Source organism: Abrus precatorius, unplaced genomic scaffold, assembly GCF_003935025.1.
Source record: "Abrus precatorius isolate BTA unplaced genomic scaffold, Abrus_2018 Scaffold4, whole genome shotgun sequence".
In the NCBI taxonomy this organism is placed as follows: domain Eukaryota; kingdom Viridiplantae; phylum Streptophyta; class Magnoliopsida; order Fabales; family Fabaceae; genus Abrus; species Abrus precatorius.
Window position 1 is genome coordinate 21,557,909 of NW_020874384.1, and position 23,612 is coordinate 21,581,520.

General features: G+C 34.8%; 4 protein-coding genes across 4 annotated transcripts; 2 read left to right on the forward strand and 2 right to left on the reverse strand.

Annotated features, from left to right (window-relative positions):
• Positions 1-1,444: 1,444 nt before the first annotated feature.
• On the forward strand, positions 1,445-3,373 carry LOC113865942. Its single transcript, XM_027500770.1, has one exon. It carries the CDS (start codon positions 1,445-1,447, stop codon positions 3,368-3,370), a length of 1,926 nt encoding a protein of 641 aa, XP_027356571.1. The 3' UTR covers positions 3,371-3,373.
• A 3,033-nt stretch (positions 3,374-6,406) lies between these two features.
• On the reverse strand, positions 6,407-10,532 carry LOC113866337 (auxin transporter-like protein 5). The gene is made up of 8 exons (XM_027501216.1): positions 10,377-10,532; positions 10,088-10,273; positions 9,890-10,002; positions 9,518-9,701; positions 9,195-9,292; positions 8,001-8,208; positions 7,566-7,823; positions 6,407-6,640 (listed from the first exon to the last, which is right to left on the reverse strand). Exons 1-8 carry the CDS (start codon positions 10,530-10,532, stop codon positions 6,407-6,409), a joined length of 1,437 nt encoding a protein of 478 aa, XP_027357017.1.
• Positions 10,533-12,692: 2,160 nt separating this feature from the next.
• On the forward strand, positions 12,693-16,630 carry LOC113866338 (thaumatin-like protein 1). The gene is made up of 3 exons (XM_027501217.1): positions 12,693-12,716; positions 15,343-16,031; positions 16,387-16,630. Exons 2-3 carry the CDS (start codon positions 15,367-15,369, stop codon positions 16,628-16,630), a joined length of 909 nt encoding a protein of 302 aa, XP_027357018.1. The 5' UTR covers positions 12,693-12,716; positions 15,343-15,366.
• A 1,239-nt stretch (positions 16,631-17,869) lies between these two features.
• LOC113866339 (endo-1,4-beta-xylanase 4) lies at positions 17,870-22,901 on the reverse strand. Its single transcript, XM_027501218.1, has 8 exons — positions 22,832-22,901; positions 20,488-20,522; positions 20,225-20,363; positions 19,821-19,996; positions 19,617-19,718; positions 19,254-19,400; positions 18,297-18,935; positions 17,870-18,205 (listed from the first exon to the last, which is right to left on the reverse strand). Exons 1-8 carry the CDS (start codon positions 22,899-22,901, stop codon positions 17,870-17,872), a joined length of 1,644 nt encoding a protein of 547 aa, XP_027357019.1.
• Positions 22,902-23,612: the final 711 nt, after the last annotated feature.

Sequence of the window (23,612 nt, forward strand, 5' to 3'; positions counted from 1 at the left end):
CAAAATGCAAAAGAAAAAAAAAAAAAAACAAAAACTGGGGATGTTATAGATATATCAATAAAAATATATTTTAAACGATAATTTTTTTTTAAAACATTTATGGGTTTTTTTTTAGTGGCCCTTGTTTTGATGATGCAACGTCTACGTAAATATGATGTAACCTGGTGCACTGATCCAATAGAAAATCGTAGTTGATTCATCCTTAAGTTATAGATTAATTGAATGTGACCAATGGAAAGAAACAAAAAAGAACAACAAAATCCCATAAAGAAAATGGGGAAAATATGGAGTAGGAGAGTGAATTGATTGAAGTGGACTTGTCCCACTTAATTGCAATCATTAACGTTATAACCATTTCATATTACACGAGTATGTAAGCTTAAGGGTTGAGGCAGGCTGGTGATCAATATTAATAGCTGAGACGCAGTTCTGATTCCTAGACTAAACTAAATTAATGATTAATATCTCCAGTGCATTTTTAAGCAATTTAAAAAATAAGATATATGTTATAAAAACTATTTTTTAAAACAATTCAAGCATAAAATAAAAAAAAGACACACTTTCGCTCTATTTTATGTTTCTCGAGACTTTTTTATAAAGTCATAATTTTTCTTTATATTCTCATTCACCCAAAATTATGCATATACATTTTAATTTCTTAATTTTTATATGATATGTTTTATGTTTTCCCTTTTTTGTTTCTTTTATCCATTTCACATTTCATAAGTGGATAATGGAAAAAAAAAGTATTACTGTAATTTCAAACGAGTGCATGTCTTCTTAAAAGCTGAAAAACACAAGGCAAAAAATGATACATATATATATATCATGCTATTAACCAGCACCAACGACAGAGAAGGCCGTTCTCATTTTTCACTACTAACTTGGTTATTAGTATACCAACGGAAAAGGAGCATTTGAATTGGTTTATTTGTTGTGAATTGATTATTGTAAGCATTCGAAATTAATTAGTTTAATCGATAATTTATTGCATGGCTCTCTCTCGCGACGTGTAATCAATGACTCACCTCCGTGGCGCGTGGATTGGCTTCTCTGGCGCACGAAAGATGACGTAGGCTTTACGAGAGCAAGAAACCGTAGGATGAGAGCGTGGCGCGTAATCGCTGATGGATGGGTTGTGGGGACCCCAGTACTTGAAACGTCTTGGATGGGTTTAGACCAACCATTTGCAGCTACTATATGTAACCCCAAATTATTAACAAAAATTTTGGAGAAAAAGGCGTTGAATCATTCTCATAATTTCCCTCACTCACTCCCCACCGGCGGCGCCACCATCACCGCCACTACTCCTCCTCTTGCATGTGCTAAACGTATGAGACAGGAATTTGGAAAAAGAAAATTACGAATCGAATAAATTGAAAAAAAACAAAAAACAAAATTGTTTTGGGAGCACACGTACTGCGTGTGAGGGTCCGCTAAAAGCATGTCGAGCATCGTCAAGGAGATCCTGGCGAGCCCGATACAAATGGCGGACCAGGTTTCTAAGATGTCTGAAGAGGTACAGAATTTCAGACAGGAATGTCTCGAGCTTAAGGCCAAAACAGAGAAGCTCGCAGGTCTCCTCCGCCAAGCCGCCAGGAACAGCAGCGACCTTTACGAGCGTCCCACCAGACGCATCATCGACGACACAGAACAAGTTCTCGACAAAGCCCTCGTACTCGTCACAAAATGTCGCGCCAACACCGTCATCAAGCGTCTATTCACAATCATCCCAACCACCGCCTTCCGCAAAACCTCCATGCAGCTCGAGAATTCCATCGGCGACGTCCAGTGGCTCCTCCGAGTCTCCGCTTCCGCCGACGAACGCGACGACGAGTATCTGGGGCTTCCCCCCATCGCCGCCAACGAACCCATTCTCTGCCTCATATGGGAACAGATCGCCATTTTGCTCTCTGGCTGTTCCTTGGACGAACGTTCCGACGCTGCAGCTTCCTTGGTTTCCCTTGCACGCGACAACGACCGTTACGGGAAGCTCATCATCGAGGAAGGTGGAGTACCCCCGCTCCTGAAATTGTTGAAAGAAGGGCGATTGGAGGGTCAAGAAAACGCTGCCAGAGCCATTGGGTTGCTGGGGAAGGATCCGGAAAGCGTGGAGCACATTGTGAATGCTGGTGTTTGCTCGGTTTTTGCGAAAGTCCTGAAAGAGGGTCACATGAAGGTTCAGATGGTGGTGGCGTGGGCTATTTCGGAGCTTGCGGCGAATCACCCCAAATGCCAGGATCACTTCTCCCAGAACAATGCCATACGCTTGCTGGTTAGCCATCTGGCGTTCGAGACCATTCAAGAGCATAGCAAGTATGCCATTGCCAATAAGCACAAGAGCATTCATTCGCTTCTAATGGCGAGTAACACAGAGAAAGATGAGATAAACAGGAGGCATGAAGAGGATGATAAACAGATTCACCACCCAATGGAGAACCAAACATCAAGCCACATGCACAATGTGGTGTCCAACACCATGGCCATTAAGGGCATGGGCCAGGGAAATTATGGCAAGGGTAACAATACAAAGAAACAGCAGCAGCAGAACCATGGGACTGGGAATTCGCACGTGTCAATTGCTGTGACGAGTATTAAGGGTAGGGAATTCGAAGACCCTGTTACCAAGGCTGAGATGAAGACCATGGCAGCCAGGGCACTATGGCAACTCTCTAGGGGAAACTTGACCGTGTGTCGTAGCATAACAGAGTCTAGAGCTCTTCTTTGTTTCGTGGTTCTGTTGGAAAAAGGCCCCGAAGACGTGCAATCCTATTCAGCAATGGCGTTGATGGAAATCACATGTGTGGCAGAACAACATGCAGAGTTGAGACGCTCTGCTTTCAAGCCAACTTCCCCTGCTGCCAAGGCTATGGTGGAACAGCTTATCAAGATAATTGAGAAAGAAGACTCTAATCTACTCATTCCTTGCATCAGAGCTATTGGGAATTTGGCGAGGACTTTCAGAGCAACGGAAAGCAGAATCATTGGGCCCTTGGTGAGGCTCCTTGACGAAAGAGAAGCCCAAGTTTCCATGGAAGCCGCTATCGCACTCAACAAGTTCGCTTGTACGGACAATTATCTCCACGAAAATCACTGCAACGCCATCATAGAGGCAGGGGGTGCCAAACACTTGATTCAGCTGGTTTACTTTGGGGAGCAAATGGTTCAGATTCCTTCCGTCACTCTTCTCTGTTACATAGCGCTACACGTCCCCAAAAGCGATACCCTTGCGCAGGAAGAGGTCCTCATTGTTCTTGAGTGGTGCACGAAACAGGGCCATCTCGCCGAAGAACCTTCCATTAAACCACTGTTACCAGAAGCCAAAAGTAGGTTGGAACTGTACCAATCCAGAGGAAGAGGATTCCGCTGATTTCACATCCCTGTACACCACTCATGTTCACTTCTCTTTTCTCTTTTCTTTTATTCCCACCCCTTCCATAACTGTATATAACTTCAAATTAGCAATGCTTGGCTCATCGCCCTTGTCAATTTAATCTAGGGTTATTTTGTTTTGTATCAAAATAGGAATTATCTACAGAATAGTAAATAAATAATGTAATTTTAAATCTTACTATGATAAACATTTCTCTTCAAGGCATTCTTATCACAATGTCGTGAATAAACATATAGTATTGTCCTCTACGTAAATGAACATTTTAAAAAAATATCCATCATACAACAATGTCTTATCCTTAAATTTGACAAAAGAATGCAATATATGAAATATTATAAAATGATACTTATTATTGAAATGATTTAAATTTTATATAAAATAAATAAATAAAGTCTACAATTCATTATTATATGAATATATTTATATTTATATATATGTTCTTGTTTTATATTTAAACATTCTTTTATTTTTAAATACTTAATCAGTCCTCAATATTCATATTATTTTTAAATAAAAAAATTGATGAACCTTAGATTAATTTATCATTAAAAAAGTGTCTAATATAATAAACTATTACATTTTAAACACATTTTTTAATATCTATTTTATTTTTATTTTTAACCGTATACTTATCACATTTTATTTTTTAATGTTTTTCTGTTGTAGTACCCATAACTTTTTATAGGGTATTGTATTTAAAAAATTTATATAAATAAAATATGTGATAAATTATAAAATTATACATTATTATATATAATTTATTTCTTCTACTATATATATTATTTACATATATTTTTAATGTATATATATATATATTATATTATATTTTTTATTTTATTTTTTATAAATTTATAATTTATATTTAAGTAATTTTTATTTATTATAAATAAAAAATTATAACATAATATATTAGTATAATAATTAAATAATTAAATATTAATAATAATATAATTAAAAATATAAAAAATATATTAATATAATAATATTATTTTATTTTTAAATTTTAATTCATTTAATTTTAATTATGTCCTACTCAAAGATTTAATCGCTTTGTCACTTATTTAAATGTCATAAATATAATAATTTATTATTAAATAAATTTATGATTTAAATAGGTGTCTAAATATTTTTAATTTTAAATAAAATATAATTTTATTTATTATAAAAAAGAATTATAATATAATATATCAATATAATAATTAAATATTAATAATAGAATTAAAAATATAAAAATATATTAACATAATATTATTATTTTATTTTTAAATTTTAATTTATTTAATTTTATTTGTATCTTATTTCTATTAGAATATTTAACTGCTTTTTAATTTATTTAAATATAATAAATATAATAATTTATTATTAAATAAATTTATTATTTAAATATGTGTTTAGATATTATTAGTTAAAATTTTATATGTGAAATTTTTTGAAGGTATGAAATATTTTACCTTTATTTTTTATATCTCTGTTCGTTGTAACCATTTCACGCCCAATTGATCGAGAGAAATCATTATTCCAATCAATAGAGTAGCGCTGAAATCAAAGAAACGAGCATGTCTTCAAATTCTAAACCCCATGTTGATAGCATAGTTGCCCTTAGTCAGAGAGGATGAGATTTTACAGCAAAGTGTAAATTGCTTTAATATTATGATTTTGTTATAGGAAGATAAGCAATTAATATTAGTAAAATTTTATTAAAAAAATATTTATTATATTTTTATAATTTTAATTTAATAATTAATTTTTTTTATTTATAAATACTTAAATTCAGCTTTAAAATTAAAGTTAACAAAATTTATGTTAAAATTAGTTATTTTCAATTTCTTTTCTTGCTCTTTCGCATGCCTGTAATGCTAAAAGCTGAACGTGGGACTAGAATTCTAATGGGGGCCTTAGATACTTCATAGAGTATACTGTTAATTGCACTAGCCTTTCTTGGATGATCGATTATCATTAGATTCCCCACACAGCACTGCATGTCACTTCTGCAGCAGCCTTATTGCTCTTGGCAACGCTACGTAGTAACATCAAATGCACCAGCCCCGTTACTAATTTGCCCTTTTCCTTTTTCTTCAGTAACTCAGTTATGCCGCCCTTGTAAACTTGGAGACAAGGAAAAGCTGCACTGTAACTCTATTGTTCCTTGCTCCACGTCGTGCCATTATTTCATGACTAATCATTTTCAATATTACATTGATCAGGGGTTTCATTTGGCTTTTTGCTTTTCCCAGATTCGGCCGGAACATGAGAATTTCATTTGTTCCCCTTCTTGGCATGAAAATTATTACGTACTTTCATAACATGCGTAGTAAATAATATCATATGGAAAGTGTAAAACTCATGTAAACAAACAAACCAAGGTTAATTTAGCCATAATGATTCTTTTTACTCGGGATACGGTTGGCATTTGGCAATGTCTAAGTTCCTTAATTAATCACCAGTATCGAGTGCATTTGAATTTGGATTAGCAAATGCAACTAAACAAGGTTTCCTTGGATGCTTCATTTCGATCATGTCAAGAGAATGACAATAAAAACAAAATCCTTGAGAGAGGAAATCTTTAACTAGATTAAAATCTAGTGGTTCTACTCGGTGATATATTTGTTTTCTTTTAGCGCAACGCGAGGTAACTCCCTCAATCCGCTGGTCTAGGATTTTGTTAGAAATAAACTTGGTGCAACTGTTTCTTTATCCCCTTTTAATTTTGTTGTCAGCTACCAACTATAAGAAACAAAGAGAAAGATAAGATACTGACGAAGAATGCATCATATATTGCCGAGTGTTTCACGAAAAGGGTAGTAATTAGAAACAAACGATGACGAAGAATCCAGGATATGATCAAACTCCGATTTATCTTGCTTCATAAAATCAAATGTATTGATCATTGATAAGTGGTCAATAGCTAAGCTAGCGTGCTTTTTAGGTAAATGCAGGGATAAATATTTCAGTGAAACCTTGGGTGGGGAAACTCCCATCAATCATTAACAAGAAGTTGAAGAGTGAAAGTACTCAGTGACGACGAGGGGAAGGCGCGGTGGCGTTCAGCATAGAAGGAAATGTACTTGGACACTGATAACATTTGGTGAAGAAACCGAATGTATCAATCTGGTGTATGAAGTTGACCATACTCGCCCATCCACCGAATCCAAAGCCTACCACTAGGACCCACACCACCACAAATACGTTGATCGTGTAGGCACCCACCCATCTTCCCACGAACCTGGGAGGTTGCTCCACCGCATTCTGCATTTCAAGCCATCAATAATCAAATAAATGCACGCTTGTAGAAAGTAGAAACCAAGATTAATTATTTGATCACTTTGGTTATTTTAATTACAAAAAGTTAATGCTATACGTAAAATTATATACTCATTTTTATTTTTTTTTATACACCCATCTCAAAAATACGTTAATCAGTGTCACTTTTTGACCTAGTCTTTGCATATTTGTAAATTAAAAAAGTTACATCATTTTGACATTATTTTTTAAATACACGTATTAACACATTCTTTCTCTATTTTATTTTTTTAAAAAAATAAAATGTAAAAATGATTAAGAATCAGATTCAGAGCTGGCCAATATTCTCTTTATTATCATCTTTAGTTTTTATGTTTTGTCTCTATCTCCCAATATAACAGCGCTACTCTTGTATAAATGAAATAGAAGCTGTAATAGTTAAAGTAAAATTCTTAAGAATGATGGTTTGGGAGAAAGTCCCGGGTCTGGTCTGCTGGACGGTGACTATACGCTAACGCTTCACAATCACGATTTTGCTTATCCATATTTCCATATTCCCTAAGTTTTGGGCACAATTAATAAAAGCAACTATACATGATACAATTTACCCAGAATAAAGAACGGAATAAAATCTAACACTGCTACTCGATCAAATTTCTGGATTCCGACAAGTTTCAGTGATGTGTGATGAGATGACCCACATGCACACTTTATTTTTCTGTAACTGTTCCATGAAATTAAAATTTCTTGTTTAGTAGTCTACCTTTCTTTTAGCTACTTCATAATTAATGTATATTTGTTTAACTTGAGGAGAGTGGGAATATTGCAGCATATAGACATATAGTTATACAACTTGTGTTATGGTACTAGTAGTAAGAGAAGAATAATAAAGTTTTACTCAAAGTGAGTGACTAATTTATGGCATGTATACCTCTCGAGCAGCAGGTGATTTGAAGGCGAACATGTGGGCGAGGGCAGGGATGATGTAAACGGTGAAGCTGACAAGTAGGGATCCAACGGTGGAGTTAATGGGTCCAAAGAAGGGGAAAACTATGGCCAAGAACCATATGGGGATCACCACTGGTAATCTCGCCAAAGCACGCCTGCACAAGCTCTTACACTCGTGTATCCCTATTGCTTTCTCCCACATCAAATATAGTGGCGTGCATGCAAACCCAAATGTTATAAACTGCAGAGTTTCCAAAATTCAATTAGTAAAAAAAGAGGGGAGCCAACTCCATGTGTATATATTATACGTTCCTTCAAGTTATTGTTTAGCATATATGCGAGATAAGTGACGTATGTATGAAAAATAATATAATAAAATAGATGGATAATGAACTAGTTAATTAGTTCAGATACGTGCCTGGTGAATGAGCATTAAAATGACAGCCATGTCCCGGAAGGGTGATCTTGGAAGGAGAGAAAAAGCGTTGGAGTGATTTAGAAGCATATCTCCGAATGCCCAGTATACTGCAGCTGCTGATGGGAGCGTCAGTGTAAGCACATACAGAGTAGCCAGTAAGTATATGGCCTTAAATTTTTGAGGCTTCCACATCGCGTGCATTATCTCCCTGTACCACCAAACATGTCTTATTTATTAATCAGTAGAATATCACTCTTTAAAAAAATCAGAAAAGTTTATGTTGTAGTTTCTTTATATACATGAACTTGAGAGTTAGAAGGGATGCTAACAAAGAAATCACTTTTGGGGAGTGAACTAGATTCTAACTGTTAATAATTTTAGTTTTAATTTAACTTTTGGTGATAATAAAAAAATTTAACTATAAAAGTAAAATAAATGATGTATTTAAAAATCAGAAATTAAACTGTTTCATAAAATCATCAGTTAAATGACAATAGCTAAACCTTACGAATTACATACGGGAGTTTACCCCTAAAAATAAAATAGTGAAGAGAACAGTGAAAAAGAAAATCTTTTTGGCTCAAAATTTGGTTTTGCTGAGCTGTGAGAAAATGTGCAAGTTTCATCAAGCAAAGCTAGACTTATCAGGTCCTTTCATGATAAAAGCATTAAAGTCGACCCTTTTAGAGAAAGAACCTTGGCTTTCTACAGCCGAAAAGGAAACTAAAGAAAATTCCCCCGAAAAGGGCACTTTTTTGCATGCATGCCTAACAGGATTTTTTCTTTTTGGGAAAAAAAACATACAGAATATTTGGAAAAACGTCAGCGTCAAAGTTTAGATACTCCCACTAAACATTTTAAAGAAAAATCAATGGAGAAAGGACTTAAGATGGCCATAGATACATTGTTTAAAGAAGTCAAAGTAGAATTACATCTCCAGTGGGTGCACCTTGCCTTGTTATTTAATTCGCTTTCTAGTTTGGCATTCATTAGCAAGTAGCAAGAATAGTTGGCAGTGCATGGGAGTTAAATAACTAACATTTAAATTAATTAGCAAGAATTATCCCATTAATTTGCAACATTTATCATAGATCCGTGCTGTATACACGAAGCCAAAATCTAAGCAGTGTGAAAGAAACAATGCACGTTTGTCAAAACGTATAAGATACGAAATATCTGAGATATTAGTCTTACACAGTGACGGCATGTCCCCCGAATGTGTAGAGAATGTTTGTGGCCCCCGTAAAATATAGAACCAATTTGGTTGGACCCGAATGCTTAATCCCTTCCACCTTCACAATTACAACGACATCAAGACCGCGTATTATTATGAAAAATATGCGTTGATATCTAATTTTTGGGGGTTTAATGGGTGAAAGAAAGAGAGAGATAGAAAAAATAAAAACTATGTTATTATAATAATATAAGAGTTGACTATAAAAATTAAGATTAATAAATATAATGATTCATGCATATTTAGTAGGAATAATATATACTCCTTGGAATGTAATTATTACCTGGCCATGAAGGAGAGAGGCAACAGCAAGGTACCAAGCAGTGTAAGTGGTCATGAGGAGGCCCAGAAAGGACCAAATTCTGTAGTTGTGGAAGGAAGGGATAAATACAGTGGTGGCACAGCATGCTCCAAAGATGTAAGTCCAAGTCCTCTTGTCTAGATTGTCATTTATGTAATATATGTTGCTGCACAAAAGTTAACCATGTTCATACTCCCAAAGAAGTTTGCAACATTCAAAGGTTTTTTATTCATTGAAATAGAAGTAGAAATAAAAATGACGAAAGGCAATATAGACATAGAGCAATAAAAATTAAACTCAAATAACTAAAGAAGAGTTAGAGACCCAATTGCATAGGGGTTAGATTAGATATACCTTGCACAAGCTATGAGTTGGATTACAGCTCCAAATAGAAGAAATGTGCAGTTAAAGGCCAAACCCACATTTCTCCAATGGCTCCCGAGGAGCCCATCAAGAACCTCGAACCACTGCAATGGCTAAGCTAGTTACAACAGGCACAATGACGTTCATAGTTGCAAAGATAAGAAAAATATGAATGTGGGAGAGTTGAACCTGGATGACATGGTTCCTGAAATTAACTTTCTCTCTCTCTTTTCTGGTTCTGTATTCAACATAGAGTGTGCTGATGAGGTAAGCCGTCCACCCACCCATCAAGCCGTAGAAGAGTTGAAAAAGAGTTCCAGAAAGCATTCCTAGCTGGGAAAATGAGTACGGCAACGTAAGCAGAACTTGAGCCACCTGACATAACAACGTGTAAAGATCAAAGGGGTAGAATGGAGTTCAAGCTGTATTATAATCTAACTTGACAAGAAGAAAGAAGTGATATATCTCATAAACTAACCTGGTTTGAAGAACAGCTAAACCAGGCATCATAAACAGAACCCCCATGCCATAGCATGCTTAATAACCTGGATTTAATATCCTTAGGCTTCCCTTCAGTTTCCATTTCCATATAGTTCCCCACTATTACACTTTCAACCTCTTTGTCCGATGCCATTTTCTTTTTATTACTTCCTGATCAATATCTTAAGCTCTTGCACTTTCTTATTACTAATAGTTGGTGACTCGTTCTTCTATTCTCTAGGTGGGTTTTAATACTGCTAGTTGTGGGAGGCAAGTTTGGTTGAGATTTGAAACAAGGATGGATCGGAGAGGACTTTAGGAGTGAGGGTATATATACTGATTTACATGACACAAAAGGGTTCTCTAAGGCTGCTAAAGACTGTTTGAAAGGTATTGTTCAGAACGGTTCTCGGAAGCGAAAGATTTGATGAAAATCCCTTTGCTGTAGATACCCTTTTTGTAATTACAAGTCTGAAAAGGTTAAGAAGACATTTTATAACATGTTCTTTTTGAAATATTAATTAATATTAGATAAAATTTACGGGAGATATATGTAATGTGTAAGCTGAACAAGAAAAGTGAGTATGAAATTTTCTCTGTAAATATTATTGAATCTTAGTTTCTTAGAATGAAAGGTTGCCTACAAAAGGAATTAGTAGCAGATACTGAGAGAAAAGAGGGAAGAAGAAACGATCACAGATCCGCTGCCACCTGTCCACTTAATGATGCTCCAGCTTTAGCCTCCTTGTCATTTTTCATATTTGCCCTTTCCTCCTTTGTATATGTGACAATATATTAATCATAAAGCAAAAGTGTATCATTTACTACTCTCCCCGGCTTCCAAGTTGATTGCTCAATTAAATTTTGACAATTTGAAATTAGTTTGTTTCGCTATTTTTCAGAGTCACTTGCTTTGTCCTAAAATCCTTTTACATGATCAGAACAAGTATTAGAACCCCTTGTACTTGATTGGTGCTTATATAATATTACCAACAGTAGTCCCTTTCATCCAAATATATTTGTTTAGAAACTGCCTTTGCTACACTGCCAACACCTTTGCTACCACCATATTTCTTAGGCTGTTAGGGGCACATTTTTTTTCCTTTGGTTAAGGCATTGTTTTTAGTAGGAGAACAGGGTAAAGTTAGGGGTGGCAAATAATAATAATAATTATTATTATTATAATTATAATAATAATAATCAAAGCAGGGAGTGAAGGAAATAATAACAAAGTAGACGGCATGATTACAGCCAAACTGGCGTGGTCGCTTGCAAGTCGAAGAAAGCTGCCAACACTGTAGAGTCGAGGATCCCTTCTCCCAATTCAATGCTCAAACTTGAATTAAAATTCCCTATTCCACATGTAATTTATTTACTTACTTACATTAATAATGTAGTATAATGTAAGGTGAAATTGTATAAAGTGTCTTGCTTTGCACCTCTTCATTGGCATTCTTTGTTATGATTTTCCTTTGGTCTGTTTCCCCCCGAAAGAAAAAAATATTATTTATTTTATCTCAACCTTATGGAGTCTCTTTTCCTTTCCCTCGCTCCAAAAGAAAACTTCTATAAAAAAGATTCTCTCATTCTTTTTATTACTGAAGGAATGCTTAGTCCAACAATTTCATGTTTCTTTTTGCTCGTAGCTAATATCAAAGCCAAGCTAGACAAAATAGATAAAGGCATAAAGCCAACCTTTAATTCAGTTTTGTCATATAATTGTCCAGCATTTTCAAACCTTTAATTAAAGCGATGAAAAAGCTTCATAAAACATTATTTCTCATTATTGGACAAAATAATTATTTTCTTTTCTTCCCTTGCTTTCTTTCATTATGTTGGAACTTTATGACATTGGCCTAAAAACAGTAGGAAAAGTTACTCACCTTCGGTTATTTTTTTATTCGAGTAAGTTAGTTAAAGAGGTCATTAATTATTACGCTTCCTTGCTCTCAAGATGATAAACAGTAATGGTTTTTTTTTTCTTTTAAATTAAGAATAGTATATGGAATGCAGTAGCAGTTCCTTGAAGTATGTAGTGCCTCACTTATTACATAATTATTTCAAGACTTTCTTTGCAGGCAAGGTTGATGAGAATTCACTAATTATGACTTGAAGACCCTTAAAGCACATAGTTTTGCTGCAGCAGAACTACTTAGGAAGTGTGTTAGATGCCCACATCCCATTGCATGTTTAGTCCTACTTTGTAGGCTGTGGGATGGGACCAGAAACATTCTCTGTGATTTGTGTCTCCTTGACCACCTCCAAGCTGTTGCAGACCTTCTAAGTAGTTCAAATCAAATGTCTTCTTAGCATAATAAGCACCTTGCCTCTAATTTTCATTCATTAATATCAGCTGTTGATGATATTAGTGTTTTGATGCAGAGAATTATCACTGTTATGGATCAATTAAATTTTTATTGTCGTCCATTGTCAGGTGAAGTGGTGGTTAACGTGGGTGTCTGAATAATTAGTATATTCAGTCTGTTGTGCACGTTTTGAAGCAATTTCGAAGCACAATGATGATTAATGTAAATTTCATGTTGTGGTTCAATTATGAGTCTTTCCTAGCTGATTTCCAAGAATAGATCCGCATCACTTTTACGTCAGAGGCAAATAGAAACATGAGTCATATGACGAATTTGGTCCTTAATACTAAAGACCTCCTTACTCATTTCCTGTTAGAAGTTACTTTTGGAAATATCTGTCAAAAGTTTCAATAAAGGCACAATTTGATTCGTGAATTGTCATCAATGAAGAGTATTATTAGTGTATACTGATTGCAAATCGATAGAGGAATTCATGGAGTAATTAATACAGTTTTTAGGATTGAATGAATTAATAAAGGCAATGCTAGTTGCTATAAATTCTCCTGTGACGAAAAAAACAATGTATCAAACACAGAAGTTTGCTTCAGTTTAGTGCTTTCTTCTGCATTATGATGATCCAACAAAACATTCTTCTGCATTTCCCAGTCATTTGCCTCGGTAGCAAGTCCACTTAATGGAAAAAATAACTTCTATTCAAGACTTCGTTTATCTGTTCCATTTCTTTAAGGTTATTTGCCTAATGATAGTTGAATGAAAAAGTAGGTGCATGCAAGCAAAAAAAGAAAATACTTTCATGCCTTTCGACTAACATGAAAAGCTTAAAACAAAAAAAATATTAAATGCCAGAGACTAAATAACATTATGAATTGTGTTCCTATTAAGAGTATTCGGAATTCAAAGAAATAAAATAAGATACCCATTAATTTTATGTAGGTTTCCCTTTTTCTCTTAGCCTCTAACTCTCAAATTCAGCATCCTTCAACGATGTTGAATTCAAATAAAAAAAGAATACATAATTTTTATATAAATGAAAAAAATAAACATTTTGTTCCATTATTTTTTATATTTTTTGATATTATACAAAATCATTTTATTTTTAAATTCAAATAAAAAAATAAAGATAAAAATGTTACTTTTTTTCTCTACTTATTTCATTTAGTAGAAGAAAGAGTAAAAAAAACAATTTTTATATAAATGAAAAAATAAAATTTTGTTCCATTATTTTTTATATTTGTTTATGTTATACAAAATCATTTTATTTTTAAAATTTCGGGAAGAAAAAACAACATCCCTTCCCCCATTTCACCTTTCTTCCGGTGGAAAAAATTTGGGTGAGATGCACTAGCTCCTCTTTCTTTTTATGACTTTTTTTGTTTGGTCAACACATCCAAAGTTTGATTTCACTTTTTAAGAACTGAAACACAAAAACCCACTAAGAATATCTGTTTTTTGGGCATGCACTAATCAGAGCAATGCCAATAGAGTTTGACCCATTGCACTACATAAGAGCTTATATTTGGGTTTACAAATCCTGGTCCTGTTGTAGGCTTGGAATGTTGGGCTTTCTCTGTCAAGGAAATTATCTTGACTTTCTTTGCTTGCTTTTCTTTCTTTAAATAACTCAAAAAGAGTTCAATTATATAATAAAGCATAATTTAAACGAAAAATGAATATAATAAAACTATAAACATCTATCTATAAAACTAGAATAATATGACAATTTTATCAATAATATTATATATTTAAAGTGGTGAGACAGGTATTTATCCCTCCGGTTGGATCCAAATCAAGAGACCGAGTGCGTAGCTTTTTTGTTTTTATTATTCAATACAACAACTGCATCCAATTAATCGTTGAAGTTCTTTTATCATTTTCGTTAAATTTAAATTGAAGATAAATCATTAACAATAATAATATTTTATAAGAAAAATAAGTATTTATTATATTTTTATAATTTTAATACTATATATTTTTTTTCAATAAATTTTTTTTATTTGTAAATGTTTTTTAAAGATTGATACTACAAGATCTTTCTTTTATTACCTCTACAATAGAATGATAAGCAAAATAAATTCGTTAATAATGATTAGTTTTTATTTTTTTAAAATTGAAGATAAACGATTAATCATAATAAAATTTTATAAAAAATAAATATTTATTATATTTTTATAATTTTAATATAATATATTGTTTTTCAATAAAAAAAAATTTATTTGTAAATGTTCCTTAAGGATTGATATTATCAAGATCTTTCTTTTACTACATCTACAATAAAATGATAAGCAAAATAAATTCGTTAATAATGATTAGTTTTCATTTTTCAAAAAAGTCATTTTAATTAACTTTTTAATAACATTACATACATATAAGTATTGTTTTTCATCGTTTTGTGAGGAACCAGCCACTACTCTACTCTTCAGGTGCTTCATCCAAAACCTTTTCGACTAAAACTATATTCTCCACGCTCCATTATCACCATTGTTGCTTCGACACAACCAATACATATGGATCCCTATATTCCATGGCTTTGCTGTTTCATGCTACTTTTTACTCTTCCAGGTTTTGGTTTTATCTTTGATATTCCTACTACTCAACTACCTAGGTTAATTTTTGTTGGCTTATAATGACTCATCGTACGTTGTGACTTGTAATTAAGGTGTGATGGGTACTACGTTTACATTTGTAAACAGATGCCACTACACAGTGTGGCCAGCTATTCTTGCAAATGCCGGTAGCCCAAAGCTCGAAACCACAGGCTTCGAACTCCCCAAGGACTCTTCCACCTCTTTCCCAGCTCCCTCCGGCTGGTCCGGTCGTTTCTGGGCACGAACCGGTTGCAATTTCGACGGATCCGGTTCCGGGACTTGCCTCACCGGCGACTGTGGCTCCGGCCACCTCCAATGCGATGGTGCGGGTGCAGCCCCGCCGGTGACGCTCGCCGAGTTCACGCTCGGCACTGTTGGCCAAGACTTTTACGACGTGAGTCTTGTTGACGGGTACAATCTTCCGATGATCGTGGAAGGGAGTGGCGCGTCGGGTATGTGTGCTTCGACGGGATGCACGTCGGATCTCAGCCTGCAATGCCCGACGGAGTTGAAAGGCGGGGACGGCAGCGCGTGCATGAGCGCATGTGAGGCCTTTGGTAGCCCTGAGTACTGCTGTAGCGGCGAGTATAGCTCGCCGGCGACATGTAGGCCCTCTGTGTACTCGGAAATGTTCAAGGCTGCATGCCCATCTTCCTATAGTTACGCTTATGACGATGCTTCCAGTACTTTTACTTGTGCTGCTTCCGATTACACGCTCACCTTCTGTCCGTCCTCTCCCAGGTCTATTTTCCTATACTTTTTCTCTTTGCTTTTCCACTGTATTTATTTTTCTTACTAGTACTATAAGCATTTTGATTACGTGTTATTTGGCTCATTCTATTATGTATTATGCATTTTTGAAAAACAATTTAATTACGTGTTCTATTATATGGCCAAAGTTGAGTTGTTTTTTTTTTTAATAATGCTTCTGTTGTTAATAATAATAAATTAGTTGTTTGTTGCGAAAATAATAAATGGTTTGGTGGGTTTGCTTTTATTAATGGCCACAGCGACCACAGTTTGACAGAAATCCGAGGCTTTATTTTAGTGATATTGAGAAATATACGATTGTCTGAATGTGTGGTACGTTGTGCAGTCAGAAATCTTCACGAGAGACAAGTCCCATGACCACAACAACTTCACAACAAGGGGGATCGACGGTTTCGGAGCAGGGTGTTGGGTATTCGATTGATGGTTATGATTCAGGGTCTGGAGAGGACGTGCTAGCAGATGGGTCATATTTGGCTGGTTTGGCTATGGGAGACTCTCATAGGACGTTTCCTTTCTCTGTGTTAGTCTACTACATTGTTAGCCTTTTGCTTTTTCTCTTCATGATCTAGCTGCCCTAGTGTTCTCATACTCGTAGGTTGTGTTTTCTAAATGTACATCGACAGTGCAAATTTGCAGGTTTATTAATGGGTTCACGAATTTTTGCTATTCTTCTTCATTGTAAACCAACCACTTCGAAATTTGAAAATATATTGTGGGGGGGGTCCTTAAGCATGCCTTTACTCCACTTTATAAAGCAAAGTAGCGCTGTAGCAAACATATATCAGCAGTTTTGGGTTGGCTTTGTTAGTTTCACATGTAAAAATAACAAAAAATAAAAGTATGTGCCGGGGTGTGGCTTTATTTTGGTTTCTTAGACAGAGATGACAGGGAGAGAGGTTTCAAAAGGAAGCTGATTTATAAATCCTCTGGGATAAACTTCACTTTGCGGGTGAGACAAGTAGTTTGCTTGGCTTTTGCTTTTTGTCTGCTATGGATTAAGGAATTTTGAGCTGCATATTGTGATACAATAGCACTTGTGGGTGGAAAAAAGAACGAAAAATGTTGTACAAACGAAACAATACTTGTTTTAGTGTGTTTGTACATATATATTATGCTATTTTTTTTTTTAAGTTATAGAAGGGAAATATTTCAATTTCAACAGTACAAACTTAAATAATTTATATAAAGCTTAGAATATCCTGGGCCCCCATTGCAGTGGTAAATCCTCAAACTAATCCGTTTTATTTTTCTTAAAGATATCTATAAAAACATCTTGTTGAGATAACATCTTGGCTTAACCAATATATGATTTTAGTAAGTTTAAAACGTTTTAGTTGAAGTTAACACGAACTCAATTTGTTGTAAAATTTTTAGTTGGAGTTGTATTAAAGGTGCAACAAGTTTTCTTCAGCAATTTTCGAAAAGTAGAATCACGTCGTCCGTATTAGGATCAGACTCGGCGTTTCAATTTTCAAAAAGAATCATGTTTATCTTTTTAATTTTAGACATTTTATTTTATTCTTTAATCAGATTATCATATTAAAATTTTAGTACAAGAGTTCAATCTAAAATTGAAGAAGAAAGTGGAACGGTAAATCCAGATTAACATAAGTGAATTTCTCAGGAAAAAGAAAAAGAAACAACAAACAGTATTCCAAAAAAATTATCTACGGAAAGTGTTTAATAGAAGAATTCTGGAGACAGTATGTCGATTAAAGGCTTGTACGATTTGAAATGATGAATTTGCAGATTTGACAATACTACATGGATCAAGAACAATTAAGCAGCTTGACAAATAAAATTAAGAATCACAAGGTAATATCAAAATGTCGAGTTTCTTGACCTCGAGAGAGCGAGAAGGTTGAAATTTTAGTCCTGTTACCATACTTAACACTAATTCTATATTCTCCCAAGAACCCATAAAAGCTATAGGAACCATGCCCATCTGTGACTCCCTCTACGCGACCACTTTGCCACTCTTGAAGAAGCTTGTCCACCACATCACCTGCTGGGAGGTTCTTGAAATTACTGTCTGTGAGGCACATTTGGAAGCATCCATTAGGCCGAAATGCAGTCCAAAGCATGATCCCATTCACCGAAGGATGTGAGAACCCTTCCCTCAACACTTGCTCCAAATAATTTGCCTACGTATAAAACAGATTCAGTATAGTAAATGTCATTCATTTCTATTTATTCATTTGTTTGTTTTGTAGAACTTGATTTACTCAAACTCACCTGTGTATCTTTATCAAGTGTTTTGCTTATGTCAACCTCAGTAAGCCAAATGGGAAGGCCAAGTGTTGCCAACTTGTCTAAGATAGCTCTGATAAGGGGAGGATTGGGTATTGTGAAGTGACCCTCCAAGCCAATTCCATCCATAAAGACACCATTTTGTTGTAGTTCTCTTATCCTCGAGATATAAGCGTCCACAGTGGAATTCACATCATTGCATGTTTCCACCACGTTAAAGTCGTTCATGAACAGCGTTGCTAAAGGATCTGATTTGTGTGCTGTCTGGAAGAAATGCAATGTGGCGTCAGGTCCAAGCCTTTGCTCATAAAAATCAAAATGAAGCATTTCATTGCTGACATCCCAGTGTATGAACTCGTCCTTGTATTGGTTCATGAGACTTAGTATTCGGGAATTCACAGCAGATTGTAACTGGATGCCAGTAAGGTTAAGAACCCATGGTGGGGCGTATTTAGGGTCTTCCCAGAATATATTGTGCCCTCTGGCTATGATTTTGTTTGCTCTAACAAATTGCATCATCTGGTCTGAAATGGTGTAATTGACCTTGCCTTGATGAGGCTCCGTGGCGTACCATTTTAGTTCATTTTCAAAGACTGCCGCATTGAACCGCTTCACGAACCAATTCTGTGCGCACAGAAGAATGAGGCTTGTTATGTTATGTGTCTTAAAAACGTAAAAGTTATAACTTGTGGCGTTAGAGTAATCTAAACTGGATTGATGAATTTAACGACAACACAAACACGCTATACTTCGACAATCCATGCTGTGAAATATATATATATATATATATGGAAGGATTTTTTACATCAGTGTAACACCTAATTTAAATTTTTCTTTTAACTTAAATAACGGCAAGTAAAGTAATAAAATAAATTATACTTAAAAAATTTTTGTTCTTATATATATATATATATTAAGTGGGGCACACGAAAAGATACGAACCTGATAGGGCAAGTTGCCAAGGATGCTCTTTGCTATTGCCGATCCAATAGGGAAATCTTTTGAGATTTGCTTCACAAAGATGGCAGCTCCTTGCAATCTCCTCCCGTTACTATCTGACACATGAATAGTGACAGCACGCTTTCTTTGCTGTTAAATGCATGAGGATAACAAAATTAAATTCTTCTTTCCTCTGCTCTATAGCGCACACATCCGTTTTCTTCATAAATTTGGTGTTTTTTAAAGTCTTTGCATGTAAAACATCATCACTTGTTCAGTTTGTTTAGTTAATTTAATGCTGTAACCACAACAACAAGCATTCCGTTGTTTCGCTCAAATAATGAAGTTTAAGTAACTTGTGCTCACAGTATTGATTATATACTGCTGATTGGTTCTCCATTGTTCTTTAGTAAATGGCTGGAGTGATGGGCTAACAATATCTATGTTGACATCTTTTCTGTCCACATTCTGATTAATCCACCAAAAACAAAGGAAAAATAAACCAAATATATTGATTGAAATAGCTTAAAGTTATACTATTAAGTAAAATAACAAAGAAAATAAATGTACCTGTAAGAAGATTGTAGAAAAATTGGAAGGCCAATTGAGAACAAATCCACCTTTGAGAAATGACCAGCATCCGCGCTTGGCAGAAACTGTCCCTATGCAATCATATACCTCTTTCTCCGTTTGCAGGCTGGCCCTTACCTTAGCTGAACTTCTTGAGTCTTCAACTCTCACCCATACTGTAACATATAATCAGGCACCCACATCATATGTACAACTGTGCAACAAGCCACCTAACTCTAATAATGTTAGGATACTCGGCTCTCACCCGAGAGACCCGGGTTCGAGTCCCGGCAACGGAAATTTTTTTTTATAACTTATCTACTATAACTGGGAGTGCAAAAACTAAGTCAAATATTGTAATTTTATTAAACTGAGAATGCTGAAGTGAGTGAAGAGAACCCCACCGGAGAAAGAGTAAATGGTGCCTTGAGTGAGATTATTGTCCAGAACAAGCGAAGGCATGCAGCTATTAGTATTAACAGACAAAAGCACGCTTTTGAGAAGTCCTCCTCCGTAAAGTGGCTCCTCTGCCTTCTCTTTGCACTGTCAACAACATTTGGTGTCAGGAACATGAATCACATAGCATAGTACAAGGTTTTAGTTGGTCTTCTAAGTAAGTAGAGTGATAATCCATGTTCAACGTTTAAATGAGCTTTATTTTAACTACCTCAGTGTAAGCAGTGGAGTCATATAGGGGCCCATCTGCAAGTGCAACAAAGATTAATAATGAGAATCTTTATTGACTAAAAATTTACCTCTAAAAATACATTAAACAGGAAAAGGAGTAGGAACAAGAACCGTATAAAGGAGAAACCGAAGAAACTCCTATTAGAAGGAAGAAAACTATAACGCTACAGAATGGAATAAGTTGCATCCTTGAACTTGGAAGTTGAAGCCGGTCACTCTCCTAGTGATGCTAAACAGAAGAGTTATAAACTGTGAAAGGAACTGTTTAACTTAACATGCATACAAATGCCCGTGTTATCACTGCTTGTGTCTCAGAAAACACGGGACAGGGAGGGTATGAGAGGCGACAAAAGAAAGTACTTTGAAGGTTTAATGGTATTGGGGAGGTGATATCACAAGGGAACAGGAACTCTAAAGAGACCCGTGCACTGTCTTCAGATGCTCCATCAATTCATGTGACTGTTTAGTGCCAAATGCTTTGCAGTTGGCAAGCTCTCCTATTTGTTCAGTTTCCTGCTGCATCATTAATTACCAATTCACCAGTCGTTCACTAATTTGTAACGTTAATTGATGATGGTAACAAATTTGTCCTCGTCATTTAAACGCCCCCAACACACACCAATATCTACTTCTAATAACTTCTCCTATTTTGGACTTGCGGATAAATAAAATAAAATAAAATCTGATAATAATAAGATTTTATAAAAACAAAAATCTTCACTATATTTTTAATATAATAAAAAAATTAACTTGTGTTCAAGAGTATATCATGATAAAATTTTGATAAATTCAATAGTCTATAATAAATGATTCTATTTTTAATAAAAAAACATTAGTATTTGCTTAAATGGGTTAAGGTTAATAAAAAAAATTAGAAAGATAACTTTTGCACAATTATTTAGACCACCTCTAACGCCACCGAGAGTTATTAGAACATGTCATTAGTCTGATGGGCAAGGAACATGCCCTTCCATATTTGGGTACTTTGCATTGTATAGCTGTTCAGGTGCAAAGGGACAATGACTTATTGCTATGAATTGATTTACTTGCTCAACTTAATTCTATTAATAAAATGGAATCTGCATTGATTGATTGTTTAAAGCACATATACCCCATTTATGAATTACCAACTGAGGACGAAACCAGGTAATCTAATTTTGGAACAAGTTGTTGGGTGAATGAAAATATAGGTGGATGACATAAAACTTCATTAAGTCATGTTGCAACTGCTTGTTTATTCTTGATTTTGCATATTTCTCACATTTACATGGAGGAAAATGTTTTTGCTTATAAAAAACAGGAGAAAATAAAAACTTTAATATCAAAGAGTATGGCGTGAACTTTCCCAGAATGGCACCACTTGGATTCCATCACCACCTCCTTAGCCATCAATGTAGTTTCGATGGACCATTGAATACTCATTAGCTAAACCATAGGATCAGCACGCGCTCTTCCTTTTTTGGACCATAGGACTAGTAGATTACTACCCACGATGTGCACAAAATGTAGAGCTCTTCCCACCCATGTAAGTGCCTTATGCTTCAAGCAAGGTTACCAACCAATTTAGCAACACAGAATGGGCAAAACTGAAATGATTCACAGAAGGACCACGTCAATTTGATTTTTTAAGATTCCTACATATTTACCTTTTAACTGAAGTATGCTCCCCTTTTGCTGCTTCGCATCATCAACTTCTGTCTAAATTTGTTTATTTATATGGAAAAGAAAGGAAGCATACAGTGATACTCGTCAATTTATTATATTTTCTCTCTCAAATGGGCTTTCTACGATAGTGTATGTAGTCCATCAAATATGCTCTTTTCGGTTCTGATGACAACAGGCTCCCTGGACCACATATAATGAGGATCAACAAATGTTGGAACCCATTGAGTGAAAGGTGCTGGTTTTATCATTAGCTTCTTCCATTTAGAACAAAAGTTTTATTTCCTTTTATTGGGTCCAGAAACAGTTTTCTGTTTGAATACCCTATTTTCATTTTCAGGCCAGCCCAAGTGTACAAGTAGCTTCGGCCCTTCTAAAATAAAGTAAAGTTAAACTATATTTTCTTTTTGTACGCATTTTTTTTTATAACTATATTATCTTCTTTTTTCTCTCTTGAAACAAAATTTTAGAATACGTTAAATAATGGATAAGAAATTAAATAATAATCGAATGTGATGATTGATGTCCAATTGGCTCACGACATTGTTGCACTAAACCACTTTATTGTAATTACTCAGTGACAATAGTTTGGCAAATAATTGCCGAGTGATATACACTAAACTTTATTGTGTCACCACGGGTGTCGATGTTGATGGCTTGGCCAAAACCAGAAGATGCACTTGCACAGTATAAATTTAAGAAAACGGAGATAATTCTGCCTTTAAACAACATCCTACATAACAATACTTCTGAAATTTTCTCTTATCTGCTTATAAATTTTATTAATTATTGAATAAAAATTTTCATATTTTCAAGATAATAAATAAATACATTTTTATTTAATATTTATTTTGCACAATTGTAAGAACATACAGAAAATAATATAGCCAAATTGTCCAAATAATTCTTTTGAATTGAAATGACAAAAGTTGTGATGTTGATTTATTGTTAGAGGAATTGTATAGGTGTGGATGATAATTGCTTTTCCATTGCAATTGGGAAGAATAAGCTATTTTTATTGCTAACCAATGGTTTTCTGATTTAGTAATTTTTTTTGGGGTCAAGTTCTTATTTAGAAATTAATTAATAGTATGTAGCCCATGTTGTTGGGCTTCATTCTCCGCAGGGCTTAGTAGCCCTTGTGTACCCTTCAGGCTTGGCCTGTTGAGGCCTCTTTTACTAATACTACGGATGACAAAAAATAATTAATTAATAGTAAATTTTTAAAGTACTTAGAAATACATGATTTATACTTCATGTTTTTCAGTAAAAGGTTTATAGTTATGATTCTTTAATGAATATCCTAAATTAAAAAAAGAAGCACTTGTTGGCTAGAATTGTAGCAACGGACGTATTAGCTCCGCCGGGTAAATGACACGCTGCTTATTATATATATGATAAGTCAGCTTCAAAGAGCGTATTGGTTTGGGCTTTTCACTCAAA